The 22,963-nt window shown below is 45.2% G+C and overlaps 2 protein-coding genes across 2 annotated transcripts in view; one reads left to right on the top strand and one right to left on the bottom strand.

Annotated features, from left to right (window-relative positions):
* LOC139424294 (zinc finger protein 112-like) overlaps nt 1-22,963 on the top strand; it is a 38,729-nt gene that overhangs the window by 9,832 nt on the left and 5,934 nt on the right. The gene's annotated exons all lie outside the window — the stretch shown is intronic.
* LOC139415183 (axonemal dynein light chain domain containing 1) lies at nt 663-22,158 on the bottom strand. The gene is made up of 25 exons (XM_071163082.1): nt 22,047-22,158; nt 21,496-21,680; nt 21,211-21,314; nt 20,960-21,062; nt 20,589-20,674; nt 20,436-20,492; nt 19,890-19,998; nt 19,239-19,360; nt 18,063-18,203; nt 17,825-17,929; nt 17,397-17,517; nt 14,221-14,322; nt 13,854-14,020; nt 13,671-13,740; nt 9,465-9,699; nt 8,931-9,147; nt 8,692-8,785; nt 8,217-8,419; nt 5,442-5,532; nt 5,137-5,283; nt 2,444-2,527; nt 1,731-1,856; nt 1,523-1,614; nt 1,224-1,354; nt 663-912 (listed from the first exon to the last, which is right to left on the bottom strand). Exons 1-25 carry the CDS (start codon nt 22,156-22,158, stop codon nt 797-799), a joined length of 3,120 nt encoding a protein of 1,039 aa, XP_071019183.1. The 3' UTR covers nt 663-796.

The following is a 22,963-nucleotide window of genomic DNA, read 5'->3' as shown; positions in this document are numbered from 1 at the left end:
CCCCAGCTCTAGCCAATCCCATTCTGACAGGAGAGACCAAAGAGAAAGACCGATGGGCCATGATGTAGTAAGTAGACAAAGGGAAGCGTCTTAATTCAGATGCAAGAGCTGCATGTTGGGTCCCAAGGAACCTGATTTTGCCACTCCAGTTGTTTCATATCAGTGCTGATGAAGAGAAGGAAGCAAGGAGAGGACACCATTTAAGATTGAGATACACCCTTCATATCAGATTGAAGAAGTGTGAAAATATAACTCTGTTTTATATAACTCAGTAGAAATATGTTTTAATTGTATACTGATGACGACACACTGCAAACCAGCTAAATCAGACAGGGTAATATGAGGGTAAATAGGGTCCATAATAAATAAATATTATTATTATTGAAAAGGAACCATATAGTAAAAACATGACTATAGAACCATATAGTATAAACATGACTATAGAGGGAACCATATAGTATATACATGACTTCAGAGGGAACCATATAGTATATACATGACTAGAGAGGGAACCATATAGTATAAACATGACTATAGAACCATATAGTATAAACATGACTATAGAGGGAACCAAATGTCACATAACCTTGTTGTAAGGACATGATTGCTTAACAAATAGCATGCAGATGACAGAACAACCCAAAAAAAGGCAACTGATTAAACATTGTTGAACGCCAAGTCATACAATACTTAGACATCACTTTGCGTTTATTCGTTTGTCAAATACAAAGTCGTTGGATCCTCAGAGGAGCAGAGTTTCACATTACATCTGAAGCTACAGTACTGTTTTCAGGGTTCAGCGTTTTTTGGGCTTGGTTTGTCTGGGGCTAGGCTCAGGCTTCTGACTCACTGGTTTGGGTTCAGGGCTGGACACCTTTGACTTGGGAGACGCTGCCACAGACTGCTTGCTCACTGCAATGCAAATTGTATGGATGAGTGTCCAAAACACAAATTCAACAGTTTTGACCTATCACTGAAGGGGTGTTACAGTGATGACCTATCAATGAGGTGTTTTACGCTGTTGACCTATCACAGCGGTGTGTTGACCTATCACAGATGTGTTATATTGTTGACCTATCACAGAGGTGTGTTACGGTGTTGACCTATCACAGAGGTGTGTTACGGTGTTGACCTATCACAGAGGTGTGTTACGGTGTTGACCTATCACAGAGGTGTGTTACGGTGTTGACCTATCACAGAGGTGTGTTACGGTGTTGACCTACCTTTGGCCTCCAGACTGGGCCTACCCTGTAGCTGTCTCTCCAGATCTTGGATCTTCTCCAGCGCAGCCTGGAGGGCCTCCTCTGCCTTTAGGGCCCGCTCCTCTGCTCGCTGGACACGAGCCTCAACCCCACTGACAGACAGAGAGACAGGTACAGACAGACAGGCAGGTACAGACAGACAGAGACAAACAGGCACACAAAATCAAAAAAGCACACAGGCAAGATGGCCCTTGTCGGACAAAAAAATAAAGTGAAGCACTTTAGATAGTGTGGCCGCTCATGAATGACAAATAACTTACAGTAACTCGTGCTGCAGAACCCCTACTGTGGCCAGGGCATCAAAGGCTCTCTGACCGTTAGGTGTGTGTGGACGGGCAACCATGTCTTCAGTCTGCCGAGGGCCAAACAAAGAAGATTTGGACATTGGATCTGAATGTCTGTCTTTCTACAACAATGTTTTCATAATGAAATTATATACTGGTAAAACACACAGCACCATGTACTGACCCCATCCAGCTGAATAGTATCCTCCCCCAGGGTTCGCTCAATGATGTTACCATCATGGCCTATCAGCTTCATAATAGAGCCGGCCAGTGAGCACTCCAAGGCCTCTTCTGGGTACTCTGCCTCCACCTACAGGTCAAAAATAGGTATTGCAGAACAATTCCAAAACTGCAGTCGATGAGACATCCAACCTCTGGCTCTCTGAACAATATTAAATCGTGAGTGAAAATATGTGATGGGTGAAGTTGCTAATAGAACTAGGGTCCGTTTAGCATTTCCCCATTAATGGTAAAGATTAGGATTGGGGGATGGGAAGCTCATTCTAGATCTCACCCCAGAGCTGTATAAAAACAAGTCACTTGCAAGTCAAATCAAATGTTATTTGTCACATAGCCAAATATAACAGGTAGAGGTAGACCTTACCGTGAAATGCTCACTTACAAGCCCTTAACCAACAATGCAGTTCAAGAAGTAAAGTTAAGAAAATATTTACTAAATAAACTAAAGTAAAAAAATAAAATAAAAAGTAACAATAACGAGGCTATATACAGGGGGTACCGGTACCAAGTCAGGTAATTTCAATGATTTGGATTAGGAGTCCTTGTTGAACACCTCTCAGGTACTGGAATAGGACACGGCCAGCTTTGTTTCAAAATATGTTTTAGTAGTATTCTTTGGTGTAGCTACTGCAGGTCTAAGCTCACCATGTGTACGACCTCAATGAATTCCATTGGACTCTTCTTGTTCGGCTCCTCTTCTTCATCCAAAGCTTCTAGTGGAACAACTGTCGGTAGGTTCATCTGAGGAAAGCAGGTGATGTAATTATAAACTCAGCAAAAAAATGAACGTCCCTTTTTCAGGACCCTGTCTTTCAAAGATAATACGTAAAGATCCAAATAACTTCACCGATCTTCACTGTAAAGGGTTTACACACTGTTTCCCATGTTTGTTGTAATGGGTTTATACACTGTTTCCCATGCTTGTTGTAATGGGTTTAAACACTGTTTCCCATGCTTGTTCAATGAACCATAAACAATGTATGAACATGCACCTGTGGAACAGTCGTTAAGACACTAACAGCTTACAGACGGTAGGCAATTAAGGTCACAGTTATGAAAACTTAGGACACTAAAGAGGCCTTTCTACTGACACTGAAAAACACCAAAAGAAAGATGCCCAGGGTCCCTGCTCATCTGCGTGAACGTGCCTTACAGGCTGACTACATCGCTCGCGTCGCGTGCATGATCGTTGCAAAATACATTTTGAAATCTATATTATTAAATTATTGCACCCACACTGTTTGCTCGCGCCAACGAGCGTCTGCGTTGCCAAGGGCTAAAATAGAAGTCAGTTCTATTTCTGAAGCAGATCGTGCTGCAAGTCCTGCCTCTCCCATCTCCTCATTGGTTTATAGAAGCAGGTACTCACGTGGCATCTCCTCATTGGTAATACCCACGTGGGTGACTGAAGACAAACGAGGTCAGTGGCGGTAATGCACCTAATTTATGAAAGTTGCCAATCGCAATATAAAGTCAAGTGAAGAAAAAGCCTGGAAGGATGAGAGATGACTAGAAATGATTCAGTTGACTGTTTTATGTGTGGATTAATTGGTGGAGTAGAGGACCTTGTGCATTTCAGGTAAAATAATAACTCAATGTTTGTATCCCAGGACAAATTAGCTAGCAATTGCAAGCTACCTAGCTAAATTGCCATAAATGTTTCATGCTTTTCAACCTGTCCCCAAATGAATATAATTGGTTTGTTTTGATATTTTAACCTGCGTGTCGTGATCGCGTTTGGTGTGGGGGGACAAAATACATTTATGCACGATGGCGCGCGCGCGCAGCCAGTTTGGGTTCCGTCTCTTAGGCATGCTGCAAGGAGACATGAGGACTGCAAATGTGTCATGGGCAATAAATTGCAATGTCCGTACTGTGAGACGACAGCTGATCGTCCTCGCAGTGGCAGACAACGTGTAACAACACCTGCACAGGATCGGTACATCCGAACATCACATCTGCAGGACAGGTACAGGATGGCAACAACTGCCCGAGTTACACCAGGAACGCACAATCCCTCCATCAGTGCTCAGAATATCAGCAATAGGCTGAGAGAGGCTGGACTGAGGGCTTGTAAGCCTGTTGTAAGGCAGGTCCTCACCAGACATCACCGGCAACAACGTCGCCTATGGGCACAAACCAGACAGGACTGGCAAAAAGTGCTCTTACTGACAAGTCGCGGTTTTCTCTCACCAGGGGTGATGGTCGGATTTGCGTTTTTCGTCGAAGGGATGAGCATTACACCGAGGCCTGGAGCAGGATCAATTTGGAGGTGGAGGGTCCATCATGGTCTGGGGCGGTGTGTCACAGCATCATCGGACTGAGCTTGTGGTCATTGCAGGCAATTTCAACGCTGTGCGTTACAGGGAAGACATCCTCCTCCCTCATGTGGTACCCTTCCTGCAGGCTCATCCTGACATGACCCTCCAGCATATGACCATGCCACCAGCCATACTGCTCGTTCTGTGAGTGATTTCCTGCAAGACAGGAATGTCAGTGTTCTGCCATGGCCAGCGAAGAGCCCAGATCTCAATCCCATTGAGCATGTCTAGGACGTGTTGGATCGGAGGGTGAGGGCTAGGGCCATTCCCCCCAGAAATGTCCGGGAACTTGCAGGTGCCTTGGTGGAAGAGTGGGTTAACATCTCACAGCAAGAACTGGCAAATCTGGTGCAGTCCAATGAGGAGGAGATGCACTGCAGTACTTAATGCAGCTGGTGGCCACACCAGATACTTACTGTTACTTTTGATTTTGACCCCCCCTTTGTTCAGGGACACATTATTCCATTTCTGTTAGTCACATGTCTGTGGAACTTGTTCAGTTTGTCTCAGTTGTTGAATCTTGTTATGTTCATACAAATTTTTACACTTGTTAAGTTTGCTGAAAATAAACGCAGTTGACAGTAAGAAGACGTTTCTTTTTTTGCTGAGTTTATATCACATAAACAAAGCACTTTACTTTTTAAAAATGTTTAAAATTACATCAAAACAGCCATCAAGCTAGTTGAATCAACGTTGTTTCCACGTCATTTCACCAACAACAATTTAGGCTATATTTTTCCTACTGATGTTCACAAATGAAAACGGAAAACTGATTGGGTTTCAAAGAAGTCATCAACATGAAGGAATTTGGGATTATTCTTTTTTTTACCTACATCTATATATTTAACCTACAATGATATGGCAAAAAAATTCATTGACTTTGAATTTACGTTAGTTGACATCTCAATCAAATGTAAATCAAAACTAGACATTAAACTGATGTCAGTGCCCAGTGGGATGGTATTCACACATCAGGTGGCTAACTGCAAGGTAGCAAGGGATCACAGTAAAGGATTATGACAGGCTCACCAGAGATTCCATGCTGGGCATCGCAGAGGGAAGGAGTTCCGTGAAAGAACGATGGACCAAATTCAGTGTGACGAGCAGCTCCACGGGACTGCCCTTCTTGTCGGACAGCAGGATCCGACAGGACTCCATCCACTCGCCACATTCCCTCTGAGCAGCGTGAACGCGCGCACACACACACAAACACATGTACACGCATGCACACACGAGCACAAACACACAAGCTTAGCATTCACATCCTTGAGTGCAAAACAATGAGAATGTTAGCAGGCTCTACACAGCAAGCCTTTGTGTGGGTCAGTGAGTACCTGCAGTTTACTGAGCTCAGAAAGCTCATTCTCTGAGTCATCCCGAGCCATGCTCCTCTGAATCTCCTCCTCCACAATGGCCCGACAAGAGCTGCACAGAGAGAGAGAAAAAAAATCTCTGAGTTAGTGTGAACCATCTTCTTACACCCGAAATCCCCATGATCTACTCATCGGTATGCTTACAAAATTTACGATCCAGTGTGGCTCAGTTGGTAGAGCATGGCGCTTGCAATGTCAGGATTGTGAGTTCGATTCCCTCTGGGGCCACCCACACGAAAATGTATGCACGCACTACTGTAAGTCGGAAAAAAGCTTCTGATAAATGGCATTGAGGAGTATACCACCTCAGTCATCGGCTTCATCAATAAGTGCATCGACGACGTCGTCCCCACAGTGACCGTATGTACATACAGTGGGGCAAAAAAGTATTTAGTCAGACACCAATTGTGCAAGTTCTCCCACTTAATTTTCATCATAGGTACTCTTCAACTATGACAGACAAAATGAGAAGAAAAAAAATCCAGAAAATCACATTGTAGGATTTTTGATGAATTTATTTGCAAATTATGGTGGAAAATAAGTATTTGGTCACCTACAAACAAGCAAGATTTCTGGCTCTCACACTCCACTCGTTACCTGTATTAATGGCACCTGTTTGAACTTGTTATCAATATAAAAGACACCTGTCCACAACCTCAAACAGTCACACTCCAAACTCCACTATGGCCAAGACCAAAGAGCTGTCAAAGGACACCAGAAACAAAATTGTAGACCTGCACCAGGCTGGGAAGACTGAATCTGCAATAGGTAAGCAGCTTGGTTTGAAGAAATCAACTGTGGGAGCAATTATTATGAAATGGAAGACATACAATACCACTGATAATCTCCCTCGATCTGGGGCTCCACGCAAGATCTCACCCCGCTATGCCCTATTACGGACTACAAAGGGAAACCCAGGCGAGAGCCTACCAGATGAGCTAAATGCCTTTTATGCTCGCTTCAAGGCAAGCAACACTGAAGCATGCACGAGAGCACCAGCTGTTCTGGATGACTGTGTGATAACGCTCTCGGTAGCCGATGTGAGCAAGACCTTTAAACAGGTCAACATTCACAAAGCCGCAGGCCAGATGGATTACCAGGACGTGTCCTCAAAGCATGTCCGGACCAACTGGCAAGTGTCTTCGCTGACATTTTCAACCTCTCCCTGACCGAGTCTGTAATACCTAAATGTTTCAAGCAGACCACCATAGTCCCTGTGCCCAAGGAAGCGAAGGTAACCTGCCTAAATGATTACCGCCCCGTAGCACTCACATCAGTAGCCATGAAGTACTTTGAAAGGCTGGTCATGGCTCACCTCAACAGCATCCTCCCGGATACCCTAGACCCACTCCAATTCGCATACCGCCCCAACAGATCCACAGATATCGCACTCAACACTTCCCTTTCCCACCTGTACAAAAGGAACACGTGAAAAAAAAATAAAAAACCTTCAACACCATAGTGCCCACAAAGCTCATCACTAAGCTAAGGACCCTGAGACTAAACACTTCCCTCTGCAACTGGATCCTGGACTTCCTGACGGGCCGCCCCCAGTTGGTAAGGGCAGGCAATAACACGTCTGCCACGCTGATCTTCAAAACTGGGGCCCCTCAGTGGTGTGTACTTAGTCCCCTCCTGTATTCCCTGTTCACCCACGACTGCGTGGCCAAACACGACTCTAACGCCATCATTAAGTTTGCTGACGACACAACAGTGGTAGGCCTGATCACCAACAATGAGGAGACGGCCTATAGGAAGGAGGTCAAAGAACTGTTAGTGTGGTGCCAGGACAACAACCTCTCCCTCAATGTGAGCAAGACAAGCTGATTGTGGACTACAGGAAAAGGCAGGCCGAACAGGCCTCCATTAACATCAACAGGGCTGTTGTGGAACGGGTCCAGATGTTCAAGTTTCTTGGTGTCCAAATCACCAACGAACTATCATTGTCCAAACACACCAAGACAGTTGTGAAGAGGGCACGACAAAACCTTTTCCCCCTCAGCAGACGGAAAAGATTTGGCATGGATCCTCAGATTCTCAAAATGTTCTACAGCTACACCATCGAGAGCATCCTGATCGGTTGCATCACCGCCTGGTATGGCAACTGCTCAGCATCTGACGGTAAGGTGCTACAGGTGGTAGTGCATACGGCCCAGTACATCACTTGGGCCAAGCTTCTTGCCACCCAGGACATATATAACAGGCGGTGTCAGACGAAAGCCCATAAAATTGTCAGAGACTCCATTCATCCAAGTTAGACTGTTTTCCTTGCTACTGCACAGCAAGCGGTACCAGAGCGCAAAGTCTAGGACCAAAAGGCACCTTAACAGCTTCCACCCCCAAGCCATTAGACCGCTGAACAATTAAACAAATGGCCACCGGTACCCCCTCCATTTGTTTGTACACTGCTACGACTTGCTGTTTATTATCTAGGCATAGTCACTTCACCCCTACCTACATGTACAAATTACCTCAACTAACCTGTACCCCTGCACACTGACTCGGTGCCAGTACCCCTGGATATAGCCTCGTTATTGTTGTGTTATTGTGTTACTTATTTTTATTATTACTTAAAAAAATGTATTATTATTATTTTTTACTTTAGTTTAATTGGTAAATATTTTCTTAACTCTTCTTGAACTCCGCTGTTGGTTAAGGGCTTGTAAGTAAGCATTTCACAGTAAGGTCTACACTTATCCGGCGCATGTGACAAATAAAGATTGATTTGATATTTACCTGGTGATATATTTGGAGAAGTAGTCCAGTTTCTCTGAGAGGTTCTTGGCGTCTTCCTCTAGTTGCTCCAGGGAGACCTCCATGATGGCGGTGGTGTTGATCCCTGGCAGGGCGTCTTGCTCCTGGTCGTCACAGTGGTCTGGGACCATCTGGAGGAGCATGTCCACCATCCAGCGAGTCAGAGCCGTGTGGATGGAGTTCACCTGGAAACACAGGCCAGAGACAATACGTAGGGGCTGGAGGGGTACTCTACTCCTTTTATAGTGACCCTATTCCCTAACAGTAGTGCACTATATAGGGAATAGGGTGTCATTTGGAACGCACCTAATATCTTCCCAGGTCTCTGGTCAAAACCAGTGCACTATAAAGGGAATAGAGTGCAATTTGGAATGCATCCATAAAATCAAACGTACACACATTCCAATAGCAGGTAAAGGAATTGCTATCCAGGGACAGCTATGCCCATCTCCAGTACCTCCTCACATAGCCTTCGGTTCTCACAGTCAAAGAAGTTGGCTTGGGTCAAGATGAACTCCCGGAGAGTATTGAAGACATCATTGATCTCGATCCTGGAATAGACACAAATTGTTTGACAAAAAAAAAAAAGAAGCTTTGCAACAAACGGGTTCTGGTCAAAAGTAGTGTACTATACAGGGAATATTGTGCCATTTGGGACAAACATATAACGTACAAAGAGGAGCCAGGAGAACTCACTGGACGTGTGGTTTGTGCTTGACCCTCTCATTCTCAGGCTGGGTGCTGTGGACGTGCTTCAAGGACTCCTCCGCCAGTAACATCCAGCTACCCAGGGCCTTCTCCAGCTTCAGCCAATCACAGTGGGGCAGCCTCTCGGTGCGGCCAACAAGGGCCTTCAGTCGGGTGGCCCAGAATTCCATCACCCCGACCAGACTCATCAGTTGCTTGTGGATTCCTGAAAGGGCCACACAGACCTGTTGGTAAGGGATACATTCAGGTATGTATGGGATTATCAGGGTTCTTCAGTATGGACCAACATTTGTTGAATCAGGGGGGGTTCGTGATGGGATGAAAAAAACCCTGCACACCCAGTACGTAGTTCTCCAGAATTCTACCTTCGGCTCCGGTTTCCTGGGATCTGCTGTATATTCCCTCCAGACTGCGTCCGTCTCTCACACTCTCTCACCGCCATAGAAATACAATCTATAGAACATGCAGCCCAATTCTAATAAACTTTTCTGTGACGATGGGTCATTCCATTTCTAAGCTCACCACTCTCGCCGTTGATGCGCGTGCCCAGCTGCTTGTGGAGCTCCGACACGGCCAGGCCCAGCTCCCTCATGGCCTCCTGGCCCCTGGGGGGCTCGCCGTCTGGGGCCGGGTGTCTCCTGAAGAGCCGGAGGCCCACCTCCTCCCAGGCCTCCTGCAGCTGGCCCAGCATGTTGAGGGTCTCCTGGCAGGAGAGGAGGTCTTCGCCCCCGTAGCGCTCACACTGAATGGTCAACGCCTGAAGGATGGGGGAGAGGATGGAGATGTCAGTGGGACTGTCCGTTATACCTGACTCACAGCAGCAGCTCCCGAGTGGGTCAGAGGCTAAGGCACTGCATCTCAGTGCTAGAGGCGTCACTATAGACCCTGTTTCGCTTCCAGGCTGTATCACAACCGGCCGTGATTTAGAGTCCCATAGGGCGGCGTACAATTGGCCTAGTGTGGTTCAGGTTTGAGTTTGGCCTGGGTAGGCAGTCAATGTAAATATCTGTTCTTAACTTTTTTTAAAAATTTGTATTTATTTTATTTCACCTTTATTTAACCAGGTAGGCTAGTTGAGAACAAGTTCTCATTTACAACTGCGACCTGGCCAAGATAAAGCAAAGCAGTTCGACACACTCAACAACACAGTTACACGTGGAATAAACAAACATACAGTCAATAATACAGTAGAAAAAAAGTATATATACAGTGTGTGCAAATGAGGTAAGATAAGGCAATAAATAGGTGAGGCAATAAATAGACCATGGAGGCGAAGTAATTACAATAAAGCAATTAAACACTGGAATGGTAGATGTGCAGAAGATGAATGTACAAGTAGAGATACTGGGGTGCAAAGGAGCAAGATAAATAAATAAATAAATACAGTATGGGGATGAGGTAGTTGGACAGGCTATTTACAGATGGGCTATGTACAGGTGCAGTGATCTGTGAGCTGCTCTGACAGCTGGTGCTTAAAGCTAGTGAGGGAGATATGAGTCTCGAGCTTCAGCGATTTTTGTAGTTCGTTCTAGTCATTGGCAGCAAAGAACTGGAAGGAAAGGCGGTCAACGTAGGTATTGGCTTTGGGGGTGACCAGTGAGATATACCTGCTGGAGCGCATGCTACGGGTGGGTGCTGCTATGGTGACCAGTGAGCTGAGATAAGGAGGGGCTTTACCTAGCAAAGACTTGTAGATGACCTGGAGCCAGTGGGTTTGGCGACGAGTATGAAGCGAGGGCCAGCCAAAAGAGCGTACAGGTTGCAGTGGTGGGTAGTATATGGGACTTTGGTGACAAAACAGATGGCACTGTGATAGACTGCATCCAATTTGTTGAGTAAAGTGTTGGAGGCTATTCTATAAATGACATCGCCGAAGTCGAGGATCGGTAGGATGGTCAGGTTTACGAGGGTGTTTGACGCATGAGTGAAGGATGCTTTGTTGCGGAATAGGAAGCCGATACTAGATTTCATTTTGGATTGGAGATGCTTAATGTGAGTCTGGAAGGAGAGTTTACAGTCTAACCAGACCCCTGGGTATTTGTAGTTGTCCACATATTCTAAGTCAGAACCGTCCAGAGTAGTGATGCTGGACGGGCGGGCAGGTGTGGGCAGCGATCGGTTGAAGCATGCATTTAGTTTTACTTGCATTTAAGAGCAGTTGGAGGCCACGGAAGGAGAGTTATGGCATTGAAGCTCGTCTGGAGGTTAGTTAACACAGTGTCCAACGACACTGGGCCAGAAGTATATAGAATGGTGTCTTCTGCGTAGACGTGGATCAGAGAATCACCAGCAGCAAGAGCGACATCATTGATGTATACAGAGAAGAGAGTCGGCCCGAGAATAGAACCCTGTGGCACCCCCATAGAGACTGCAAGAGGTCCGTATAACAGGCCCTCCGATTTGACACACTGAACTCTGTCTGGGAAGTAGTTGGTGAACCAGGCAAGAAAATCATTTGAGAAACCAAGGCTGTTGAATCTGCCAATAAGAATGTGATGATTGACAGAGTCAAAAGCCTTGGCCAGGTCGATGAATATGGCTGCACAGTAATGTCTCTTATCAATGGCGGTTATGATATCATTTAGGACCTTGAGCGTGGCTGAGGTGCACCCATGACCAGCTCGGAAACCAGATTACATAGCGGAGAAGGTACGGTGGGATTCGAAATTGTCGGTAATCTGTTTGTTAACTTGGTTTTCGAAGACCTTAGAAAGGCAGGGTAGGATAGATATAGGTCTGTAGCAGTTTGGATCTAGAGTGTCTCCCCCATTGAAGAGGGGGATGACCGCGGCAGCTTTGCAATCTTTGAGAATCTCAGACGATACGAAAGAGAGGTTGAACAGGCTAGTAATAGGGGTTGCAACAATTTTGGCAGATAATTTTACAAAGAGAGGGTCCAGATTGTCTAGCCGGCTGATTTGTAGGGGTCCAGGTTTTGCAGTTCTTTAAGAACATCAGCTATCTGGATTTGGGCAAAGGAGAAATGGGGGAGGCTTGGGCAAGTTGCTGTGGGGGGTGCAGGGCTATTGACCGGGCTAGAGTTAGCCAGGTGGAAAGCATGGCCAGCCGTAGAAAAATGCTTATTGAAATTCTCAATTATAGTGGATTGGTGGCGGATCAATTATAGTGGATTGGTGGTGGATCGGTGGTGACAGTGTTTCCAAGCCTCAGTGAAGTGGGCAGCTGGGAGGAGGTGTTCTTATTCTCCATGGACTTTACAGTGTCCCAGAACTTTTTTGAGTTTGTGCTACAGGATGCAAAATTCTGCTTGAAAAAGCTAGCCTTAGCTTTCCTAACTGCCTGTATATTGGTTCCTAACTTCTCCGAAAAGTTGCATATCACGGGGGCTATTCGATGCTAATGCAGAACACCACAGGATGTTTTTGTGCTGGTCAAGGGCAGTCAGGTCTGGAGATAACCAAGGGCTATATCTGTTCCTGGTTCTACACTTTTTTAAAGGGGCATGGTTGTTTAATATGGTGAGGAAGGCACTTTTAAAGAATAACCAGGCATCCTCTACGGACGGGATGAGGTCAATATCCTTCCAGGATACCCAGGCCAGGTCGATTAGAAAGGCCTGCAAGCTGAAGTGTTTTAGGGAGCGTTTGACAGTGATGAGGGGTGGTCATTTGACCGCAGACCCGTTACAGTTGCAGGCAATGAGGCAGGGATTGCTGAGATCTTGGTTGAAGACAGCAGAGGTGTATTTGGAGGGCAAGTTGGTTAAGATGATATCAATGAGGGTGCCCATGTTTACGGATTTGGGGTTGTACCTGGTGGGTTCATTGATAATTTGTGTGAGATTGAGGGCATCAAGCTTAGATTGTAGGATGGCCGAGGTGTTAAGCATGTCCCAGTTTAGGTAACCTAGCAGCACAAGCTCTGAAGATAGATGGGGGCAATCAATTCACATATGGTGTCCAGGGCACAGCTGGGGGCAGAGGGTGGTCTAAAGCAAGCTGCAACGGTGAGAGACTTTCTGGTTTCTGGAAAGGTGGATTTTTAAAAGTATTAAAATTTTAGATTGCAACACCGCCCCCTTTGGCAGTTCTATCTTGTCGGAAAATGTTATAGTTAGGGATGGAAATTTCAGGGTTTTTGGTGGTCTTCCTAAGCCAGGATTCAAAGGCTATAAGAACTGGACGTCTAGTATGTTTGAAACAGAGAGTAAAAGGGGTAGGTTTCTGGGCGCGATAAAATAGATTCAAGGCATAATGTACAGACAAAGGTATGGTAGGATGTGGATTCAGTGGAGGTAAACCTATGCATTGAGTGACGATGCATAGCCGATTGATCACAGGAGTCCAGTGAGTAGTGAGGCTGGCTGGAGACACGGCGATTCAGACAGCTAGCTGGCCGGGGCTAGCAAACTAGCAGAAGACCCTTAGAGGGACATCGCAACGGAGGAAGTCTGTTATAGCCTCCTCGTGCGGAGACTCCTCGTCAGTTGTGATGGATTAGTAGGGTTCAGTGTGGTAAAGGGGTCCAGTTCCATGTGGTAAAGGGGTCCAGACCAATTGGCAAAATAGGTATAGTGGCCAAAGAAATTCAGCTAACGGTCCGATTTGCTTGACATACAGTTGAGCAGTATTCTTCTTTCCTGGTCCTGAGGACTCACAGAGTGTGCAGGGTTTTGTTCCAGTCTAGTACTAAAATATATCCGGTGATACACATATGAAAGCGTTAAAAACCTCAACATTAAAACAGGAACAGAAGAACAATTCTTACATTGGACCACTGTTTCAAATCTGAATAAAGCTGTTCTTCTGAAACTTTCTCAAATTTCGGATCCGGGCTCCTACAAAACAAAAAAACATCACAATGATATGAAGACAAAACAATGACAACTGCTCTCGTGACAGGCTGACAGTCATTTCTATGAGTAGGTGCCAGTGGGCATGTCTACGCTACCTGATGTTGGTGCCAACAAACGTGTGCCATTTGACGATGTCAGCTTGTATGCTACTTATCCCCTCACAGTGACCGTGCTCAGCCTCTCTCAGACTCTGCACAAAGGACGTCACCTGCTCCTTCCACTGCTCTGTCAGCTGCATGATATGGTTCAGGTCTTCTGTGTCCTACGAGATATAAGGTTTATGTTTCATTATTATTTTCATCAGTATGAAGTTGTTTTATTCCAATTCAGTCAATTTGTCAGTATATGAGGGACGAGACCAGGACAACATAGAAAAATAGAATACCGTATCAATAATAGATGATTTCAGAAAAGCAGGAATTCCCATCTACGGTGAATGGCCTATGACAGTGTGGAGTTTACCTTGGAGGTCAGGAAGAGTGTAAAGTGCTCAGCAGTCTTGGTCCAGGTCTGCTCACTGACGTGAAGCCTGCTGGCCAGCTGGAGGTTGTTCAACTTGATCACCTGGGAGGAAACAAATCAATATCAACAACTCTGATATATAGGGTTGTATTCATAACGGTACTTCGTAGAAAAATATTTTGCAACGGAAAACTAAAATGTCCTGGTAGCTCCTCCCTGTTTCTTCCGTTTGGTGCCAAAAGAATAAACCCCAGTTAACACTAGGATCAGGACGAGAGAAGTCTGCGGTTCTGCTCCCTTCTCTCCTCGTCTTCACTTTGAAATCTACAATACCAGTCAAAAGTATGGACACACCTACTCATTCAAGGGTTTTTCTTTATTTTAACTATTTTCTATATTGTAGAATAACAGTGAAGACATCAAAACTATGAAATAACACATATGGAATCATGTAGTAACCAAAAAAAGTGTTAAACAAATCAAAATATATTTTAGATTTTAAATTCTACACAGTAGCCACCCTTTGCCTTGATGACAGCTTTGCACACTCCTGGCATTCTCTCGACCAGCTGCATGAGGTAGTCACCTGGAATGCATTTCAATTAACAGGTGTGCCTTCTTAAAAGTTAATTTTGGGAATTGATTTCCTTCTTAATGTTTGAGCCAATCAGTTGTGTTGTGACAAGGTAGGGGTGGTATACAGAAGATAGCCCTATTTGGTAAAATACCAAGTACATATTATGGCAAGAACAGTTCAAATAAGCAAAGAGAAACGACAGTCCATCATTACTTTAACTTCTTGACGCTACCCATCCCTTAAGAGGGATAATTGTCATCAGCAACTGCTGAATAGCATAGCGCCACAGTCAAATAATATGACAAAAAATATTAATATTCATGAAATCACAAGTGCAATATTGCAAAACACAGTTTAGCCTTTTGTTAATCCATCTGTCGTCTCAGATTTTGAAATTATGCTTTACAGCGAAAGCAATCCAAGCGTTTGTGTAAGTTTATCGATCGCATGACAAAACGTTAAGTACACTTAGCATCAGGTACTTTGGTCACGAAAATCAGAAAAGCAATCAAATGAATCGTTTACCTTTGATGATCTTCGGATGTTTTCACTCACGAGACTCCCAGTTACACAACAAATGTTCCTTTTGTTCCATAAAGATTATTTTTATACCCAAAATACCTCTGTTTGTTTGTCGCGTTATGTTCAGAAATCCACAGGAAAGAGCGGTCACGACAACGCAGACGAAAATTCCACATAATATCCATAATGTCCACAGAAACATGTCAAACGTTTTTTATAATCAATCCTCAGGTTGTTTTTAAAATATATATATTCGATAATATATCAACTGGGAGTGTAGGTTTTTCAATAAGACAGGGAGAAACAATGGCCGCAAAACTCACTCAGATCCCCCACCTATCCACTTACGCAATGTGATCTTTCTTGCTCATTTTTCAAAACAAAGCCTGAAACTATGTCTAAAGACTGTTGACACCTTAGGGAAGCCATAGAAAAAGGAATCTGGTTGATATCCCTTTAAATTGAGGATAGGCATGCATAGGAACAGAGAGGTTTCAAAATAAGAGGCACTTCCTGATTGGATTTTCCTCAGGTTTTCGCCTGCAATATCAGTTATGTTATACTCACAGACAATATTTTGACAGTTTTGGAAACTTTAGAGTGTTTTGTATCATAATCTGACAATTATATGCATATTCTAGTTTCTGGGGCTGAGAAATAGGCCGTTTCAAATGGGTACGTTTTTTAGCCAAAAACGAAAATACTGCCCCCTACACGCAAAAGGTTAAGACACGAAGGTCAGTCAATGCGGAACATTTCAATAACTTTGAAAGTTTCTTCAAGCGCTATGAAGTGGCTCTCATGAGGACCGCCACAGGAAAGGCAGACCCTGAGTTACCTCTGCTGCAGAGGATAAGTTCATTAGAGCTCAGATTGCAGCACATATAAATGCTTCACAGAGTTCAAGTAACAGACACATCTCAGCATCAACTGTTCAGAGGAGATTGCGCCAATCAGGTCCTTCATGGTCAAATTGCTGCAAAGAAACCACTACTAAAGGACACTAATAAAAAGAAGAGACTTGATTAGGCCAAGAAACACGAGCAATGGACATTAGACTGGTGGAAATCTGTCCTTTGGTCTGATCAGTCCAAATATGAGATGTCTGGTTCCAACCGCCGTGTTTTTGTGATGAACTCCGCAAGAGTGGTTCCCACTGTGAAGCATGGAGGAGGAGGTGTGATGGTGCTTTACTGGGGACACTGTCAGTGATTTATTTAGAATTCAAGGCACACTTAACCAGCAAGGCTACCACAGCATTCTGCAGCAATACGCCATACCATCTGGTTAGTGGGACTATCATTTTTTTTTCAACAGGACAATGACCCAAAACACACCTCCAGGCTGTGTAAGGGCTATTTGACCAAGAAGGAGAGTGATGGTGCTGCATCAGATGACCTGGCCTCCACAATCACCCGACCTCAACCCAATTGAGATGGTTGGGGATGAGATGGACCGCGTAGTGAAGGAAAAGCAGCCAACAAGTGCTCAGCATATGTGGGAACTCCTACAAGACTGTTGGAAAAGCATTCCTCATGAAGCTGGTTGAGAGAATGCCAAGAGTATGCAAAGCTGTCATCAAGGCAAAGGGTGACTACTTTGAAGAATCTAAAATATATTTTGATTTGTTTAACACTTCTTTGGTCACTACATGACTCCATATGTGTTATTTCATAGTTTTGATGTCTTCACTATTATTCGAGTAAAGGAGTAGGTGTGTCCACTTTTTACTGGTACTGTATGTCCTAACATATGTCCTAGCATTCTATTGTATTTCAACATGTCCTAATGTTGCTAATGCTACGACAAGATGGCTGACAAGGACTGACGGACGGACAAACAGACAAGATAGATGGAAAGTTAGACCGAAAGACAGACAGAAATACTGACAGAAGGACAGCAGGCCGACAGACAAGACAAGACAAGACAGACCGACAGACCTTGAGTGACAAGTGGTAGGAACGGACCGGCGGACAGACTGACACAGACAGACGGACGGACGGACGGACAGACAGACAGAGGAACAAAGAGAGAAGGACAGATGAACGGACAGGCGGACAGACAGACAGAGACCGACCTTGAGGGCCAGGTTGTAAGTGACTCTGCTCCACAGGTCCCTCTCATCCGTCAGTCTGGCCACCTGTCCCTCCAATCTCCTCCTCTGCATCTCATACAGGCCATGGTACTCTCCCACCACACTGAGGACACAGGTACATAGAGGTCATAGGTCATACATCCAAGTACAGTTTACAGTACAGTAGATAAGAGTTGTTCCTACTTGTTCATATTTAGCCATTTGTGTACATATTATCCCAGATTATTTTCAGAGATTTCATCTTTGCAAAGTTTGCACAATTTAGATAGGGGGTAGAAGGATAGGAGACATAAAGCATATTCAGATAAGGGATAGAAGACAAGGAGCAAAGCTTAAATCATTAAACTTAGTAAATAGTGTCCGTGTACAGTATGCACAGCAGCAGGTATGATGGCCAATCAGTCACTTACTCAGAGTTCTTCTGTGATTGTTCCAGAGCCTTGGCCAGCTCCTCCTGTGCTCTCTCAGCCTGCTTGGACACATACTCGTCATGCTCCCTCATCTTACACAGCTCTCTGAAGTGCACACGCACAAGAATACACAGACAAAAATCATATACATAACTAAAGGGAAAAAATCTTCTAAATTATGTACTGTATATATCAATATAGATTCTGTAATTGCAGACACCCACAGTCCCAGGCTCACGTGTTAAGCTTAGAGATGGAGCTCCTGAAGCAGATGATCTCCTCTGTGAGCCTGCGGTCCAGAGCTCTCTGGGCCAGTGTCTCTGTGTGGAGACCCTTCAGCTGCCTGGGGATACGGTCCAACAGAGCCACATACCTCTGTCTGGACCACAGGAGCGCACAGGGAGGGACACAGTTAGACCTACACTGAGTATCCCTTCCTAATATTGAGTTACACCTCCCCTTCCTTTTTGCACTCAGAACAGCCTCAATTCATCAGGGCATGGACTCGACAAGGTGTTGAAAGTGTTCCACAGGGATGTTGGCCCATGTTGACTCCAATGCTTCCCACAGTTTTGTCAAGTTGGTTTGATGTCCTTTGGGTGGTTGACCATTTAAAAAAAAACATTTAATTGAATTTTAGTTACTATCTTGTCTCATCGCTACAACTCCCATACGGGCTCGGGAGAAAAGAGCCATGCGTCTTCCGAAACACAACCCAACCAAGGCGCGCATCCAACCCGGAAGCCAGCCACACCAATGTGTCGGAGGAAACACCGTGCACCTGGTGACCTTGGTTAGCGTGCACTGCGGCCCACCGGGCGCGATATGACAAGGATATCCCTACCGGCCAAACCCTCCCTAACCCGGATGACGCAAGGCCAATTGTGCGTCGCCCCATGGACCTCCCGGTCGCGGCCGGCTGCGACAGAGCCTGGGCTCGAACCCAGAGTCTCTGGTGGCACAGCTTAGACCACTGCGCCACCCGGGAGGCCATTTTTAATACACACGGGAAACTGTTGAGTGTGAAAAACCCAGCAGCATTGCAGTACTTGACACAAACCAGTGCGCCTGGCACCTACTACCGTACTCCGTTCAAAGGCACTTAAATATTTTGTCTTGCCCATTCACCCTCTGAATGGCACATACACAATCCATGTCTCAATTTTCTCAAGGCTTCAAAATCCTTATTTAATCTGTCTCCTCCCCTTCATCTACACTGATTGAAGTGGATTTAACAAGTGACCTCAATAAGGGATCATATCTTTCACCTGGATTCACCTGGTCAGTCTATGTCATGGAAAGAACAGGTGTTCTTAATGTTTTGTCCACTCATTGTATGAACTGGATCCTGGATCGCATTCATAAGGGCACACTGGAGAAAAAGGTTCATGGAGTCCCCTCCCCCTGTACTTACCTGAGCTTAGCCAGGAGCTGTCCTCTCTCAGCACACTCCACACTGACCTGTCTGATCAGCTCATGGAACACTATGTTGTAGATGTTCTGTTCCACACGCACCAGCTCTAGAAGGCCTTGCATCTGGGTAGGGGGTCACAGAGATGATGTGTGTCTCAAATGGCACACTATTCACTACATAGGGTAATACTTTGACCCCGGACCCATAGGGCTCTGGTCAAAAGTATTACACTATAGGGAATAGGGTGCCATTTGGAACGCAAACGATATCATCAAACATATTTAGTGGACAAGGCACAGAGAAAAAAATGAGCTAAGATGGTTGAATTAAGTCAACGGTAATGTCCTGTCCAATCCAGTTCAGTTACATACATTATGTCACTTCAGGAAACTTACATATGTTACCTATGCCAATTCGGTCACACTTGATTTGAACTGTACGTCATTACAGTGTCATAATCTTGTCATAAACATGACAACAAATGTGATAAAATGTCAGAGACAGAAAGCTATAGAATAAACATGATACTGTTTGCATCCCAAATGGCACCCTATTCCCTATATAGTGCATTATTTATATGCCCTGGTCGAAAGTAGTGCACTACCTAGGGAATAGGGTGCTATTTGGGATTGACCCTGTGTCCTGGTTTACCTGTGACAGTCCAGTCAGTGCTCTGTACTCCTGGTTGACCCCTGCTCTGTCCAACATCTCATCCATCACCTTCATCAGCTGCACTGCCTCCAGCCGCCCACTGGGCCTCCTGAGGCATACACACACACAAACACACGCACACACACGTACAAACACACACGCACGTACAAACACACACACGTACAAACACACACACGTACAAACACACACACACACACACGTATACACACACACACACATGTATACACACACACACGTACAAACACACGCACGTACAAACAAACACACACACGCACACACAAACACACACACAAAAACGCACACACACACGCACAGAAACACACACATAACAGTGGTCACCAACCCTGGTCGTGAGAGCTACAGTGTGTGTACAGATCAAGAATCTGATCAGCTGAATTAGGTGTTAGTGCTGAGATAGAACAAAAGTCTGCACTTCCTGTAACTCTGATTACTGCTATAGACATTTGCCATGTTGTTACAGTCATTCAGAACACTGCATGTTGACATGATCACTTTTTCACTCACATTGATGGAAAGACTTTGAGCATCCTTTCGTCGTCCTCCAACAGTACTGTGAATTTACTAAAACGGGAGAGAGGAATAGAAGTCAGAAGGTGAGGACATTATCATTAAGCGGAGGGGGAAAATACAACACACAGTAGAATCCTCCTCACTCACTCGTCATAGCACTCCAGTCCTTGAACCCCTTTGTTTTTCACAATGTGATATTCCTCTGGGATGAGGCTCTCCATAAGGCTCATGTCCTGGGGAGAACAACACAAGGGCCTGTTAAACAACACAGAACAGACTGTGTCTGGTAATGACCGTGTCTGGAATCAGATCAATTCATTGACGATGGCCACACATTTAAAGGCAATGGCATTTGGGTGCACTCGTTTGCATCCCCCGCTTCCCCGGTGCGTGGAGATTTCCCTTTAGGACCAATAGAATGGTCTAAAATGTGCAGCCTATGCCAATCTGGGGCCCCGGACATTGCAAAATATAAGCGTCCATTTGTGTTTTTATATGCATGTCCGGGCTCTGCTTGCCTTTTGAATGCCCTGTGTGTGGGTGGTGCCCCTGTCAGCCATGGGTGGCAGGGGAATCCTCTCCCTCTGAGAGGCCATGGAATCACACAAAAAGGAGATGTCCCTGAGCCAACACACAGTACACAACACAAAACAATCACAGACAGAAAATGAGTAATGCATTTTGCTATAAACATTTAGATACACTGATATAGCAGCTCATGTCCCCCCTTGCATTGCAAATTCCCAACAAGAATTCGTATTGGTCAAACCTGCCCGCTCCAGTCAATGACGTTGGTTGGTCGAGAAAGTATTTGTATTTCTTGCGTCCAACTGGGTGATGCCAAACCGCGTCCGTGTGTCGTATTCCATAGACCTAAGGGAGGCAGTTAAACCAAGAATAAACAACCATAGACAAACAAAAAAAACGATTTACTTACAAACAATGTAGTGTGTCATGTGACAGGAATCTGGTTAGACTTGACTCTGGCATTTGACATCTATGCTGGACCAAACCGCACTAAAGCCCTGGATCAGTTACCATACATAAACCATACCTTGAAGTCTTTGGGGGTCTTGGTTAGCTTTGGGGGTCCCAACCTATCATGGGGACAGATGGTTGAGGTGAGGGTGGCCAAGAGCTCATCTGGGATCAAGTCATTCTGCATCGGGACAAGCTGCATCTTTGATCGATCTGTCACTGGCACCTGTTTCTCTTTCAGCTCAGGGAGTTCTAAAAGGGCTGAGGACAGACACAAACATACAACATAATGCTCAATTGAGTCAATCAATCAAATGTATTTATAAAGGTGTTCTGCAAAGTATTGTATTGTAAGGGAAAATGTCTGGAAGCTGAAATATTGGAATTCATAGGTACATAATAGAGAGAGCACATGTTCTGCCACAGTTACTGTTGCAAGCTATATGTAACTAGGGCCAGTGCTATGTAAGAACCTTGGGGCGTCCCCCCCAACCAACCTTAACCATTTTAAAATGTCAACTCCAGGGACGTCCGAAGGATCCCGGATAGCACAAACCGTGTAGCTAGTAGCTAGCTTAACAAGCAGGATGTAAACACCACGCATACACCTGTCTGTCCATAGTTTACCTCTGTCATGATCTTCCACAGGCGATACAAGAGAATGACTTGACTTTATCCTTCGGCCCTCTGGTTTCGGTAAGACGGGAGGTGACGGGCTTGATTTTATGGAAGCAGACATCCTCAACTAACATTAGCTAGCTACAAAATGTAAACAATAATACTAATTATAGCGAGCTATCTAACGTTAGCCAAAAAGAGCCCAATTAACATTAGCATGTTCGCATGTAGTCGATAACTCGCCACTTCCAAGCAACTTTGTTCTGCATAGCGTTGTTATAAATATTAGCGTCCATGAGAGAGCAAAGTAGCTAGCTAAAACCTCACTGAAGAACTTTAGTGTCACTGGAATTATTTCAAAACTCCTGTCAGTCACTTCCCCCCCATGGAGTTGTTGCTATGGACGCTCAACTGCAGCAAATGGGCGTGTCTGTAGACGAGGAGGGTCGGAGGAAAGCCCTCGTTCCCATGGAGAGTCCAAATTTCATAAACCCAGTCCCAGGAGGTTGGTGGCACCTTAATTGGGGAGTACGGGCTCGTGGTAATGGCTGGAATGGTATCAAATACATCGAGAGCATCCTGACCGGTTGCGTCACAGCCTGGTATGGCAACTGCTCTGCATCTGACCGTAAGGTGCTACAGAGGGTAGTGCGTACGGCCCAGTACATCACTGGGGCCAAGCTTCCTGCCATCCAGGACCTATATACTAGGAGGTGTCAGATGACAGCCCCAAAAAATTGTCACAGACTCCAGTCACCTAAGTCATAGACTGTTCTCTCTGCTACAGCACGGCAAGCGGTACCGGAGCGCCAAGTCTAGAACCAAAAGGCTCTACCCCCAAGCCATAAGACTGCTGAACAATTCATCAAATGTCCACACGGACTATTTTTTGTTTTTAAACGCATTGGTCTCAGAGCATTTCGTGT

This window comes from Oncorhynchus clarkii, chromosome 1 (assembly GCF_045791955.1).
Source record: "Oncorhynchus clarkii lewisi isolate Uvic-CL-2024 chromosome 1, UVic_Ocla_1.0, whole genome shotgun sequence".
In the NCBI taxonomy this organism is placed as follows: domain Eukaryota; kingdom Metazoa; phylum Chordata; class Actinopteri; order Salmoniformes; family Salmonidae; genus Oncorhynchus; species Oncorhynchus clarkii.
The sequence above is the reverse complement of the archived record's forward strand: the minus strand, read 5'-3'. Positions and strand labels throughout refer to the sequence as shown.

Bases quoted from the DNA above. Each gene is read 5' to 3' on its own strand.
- LOC139415183 (XM_071163082.1), bottom strand. From the start codon at position 22,158: ATGTCTGCTTCCATAAAATCAAGCCCGTCACCTCCCGTCTTACCGAAA. The intron at 17,518-17,824 runs GTAAGTGACTGA...CTGTGTCCTCAG, and splicing joins CAATCACAGAAGAACTCTGA to TGTGGTGGGAGAGTACCATG. The intron at 14,021-14,220 runs GTAAACTCCACA...TATATCTCGTAG, and splicing joins CACTCTTCCTGACCTCCAAG to GACACAGAAGACCTGAACCA.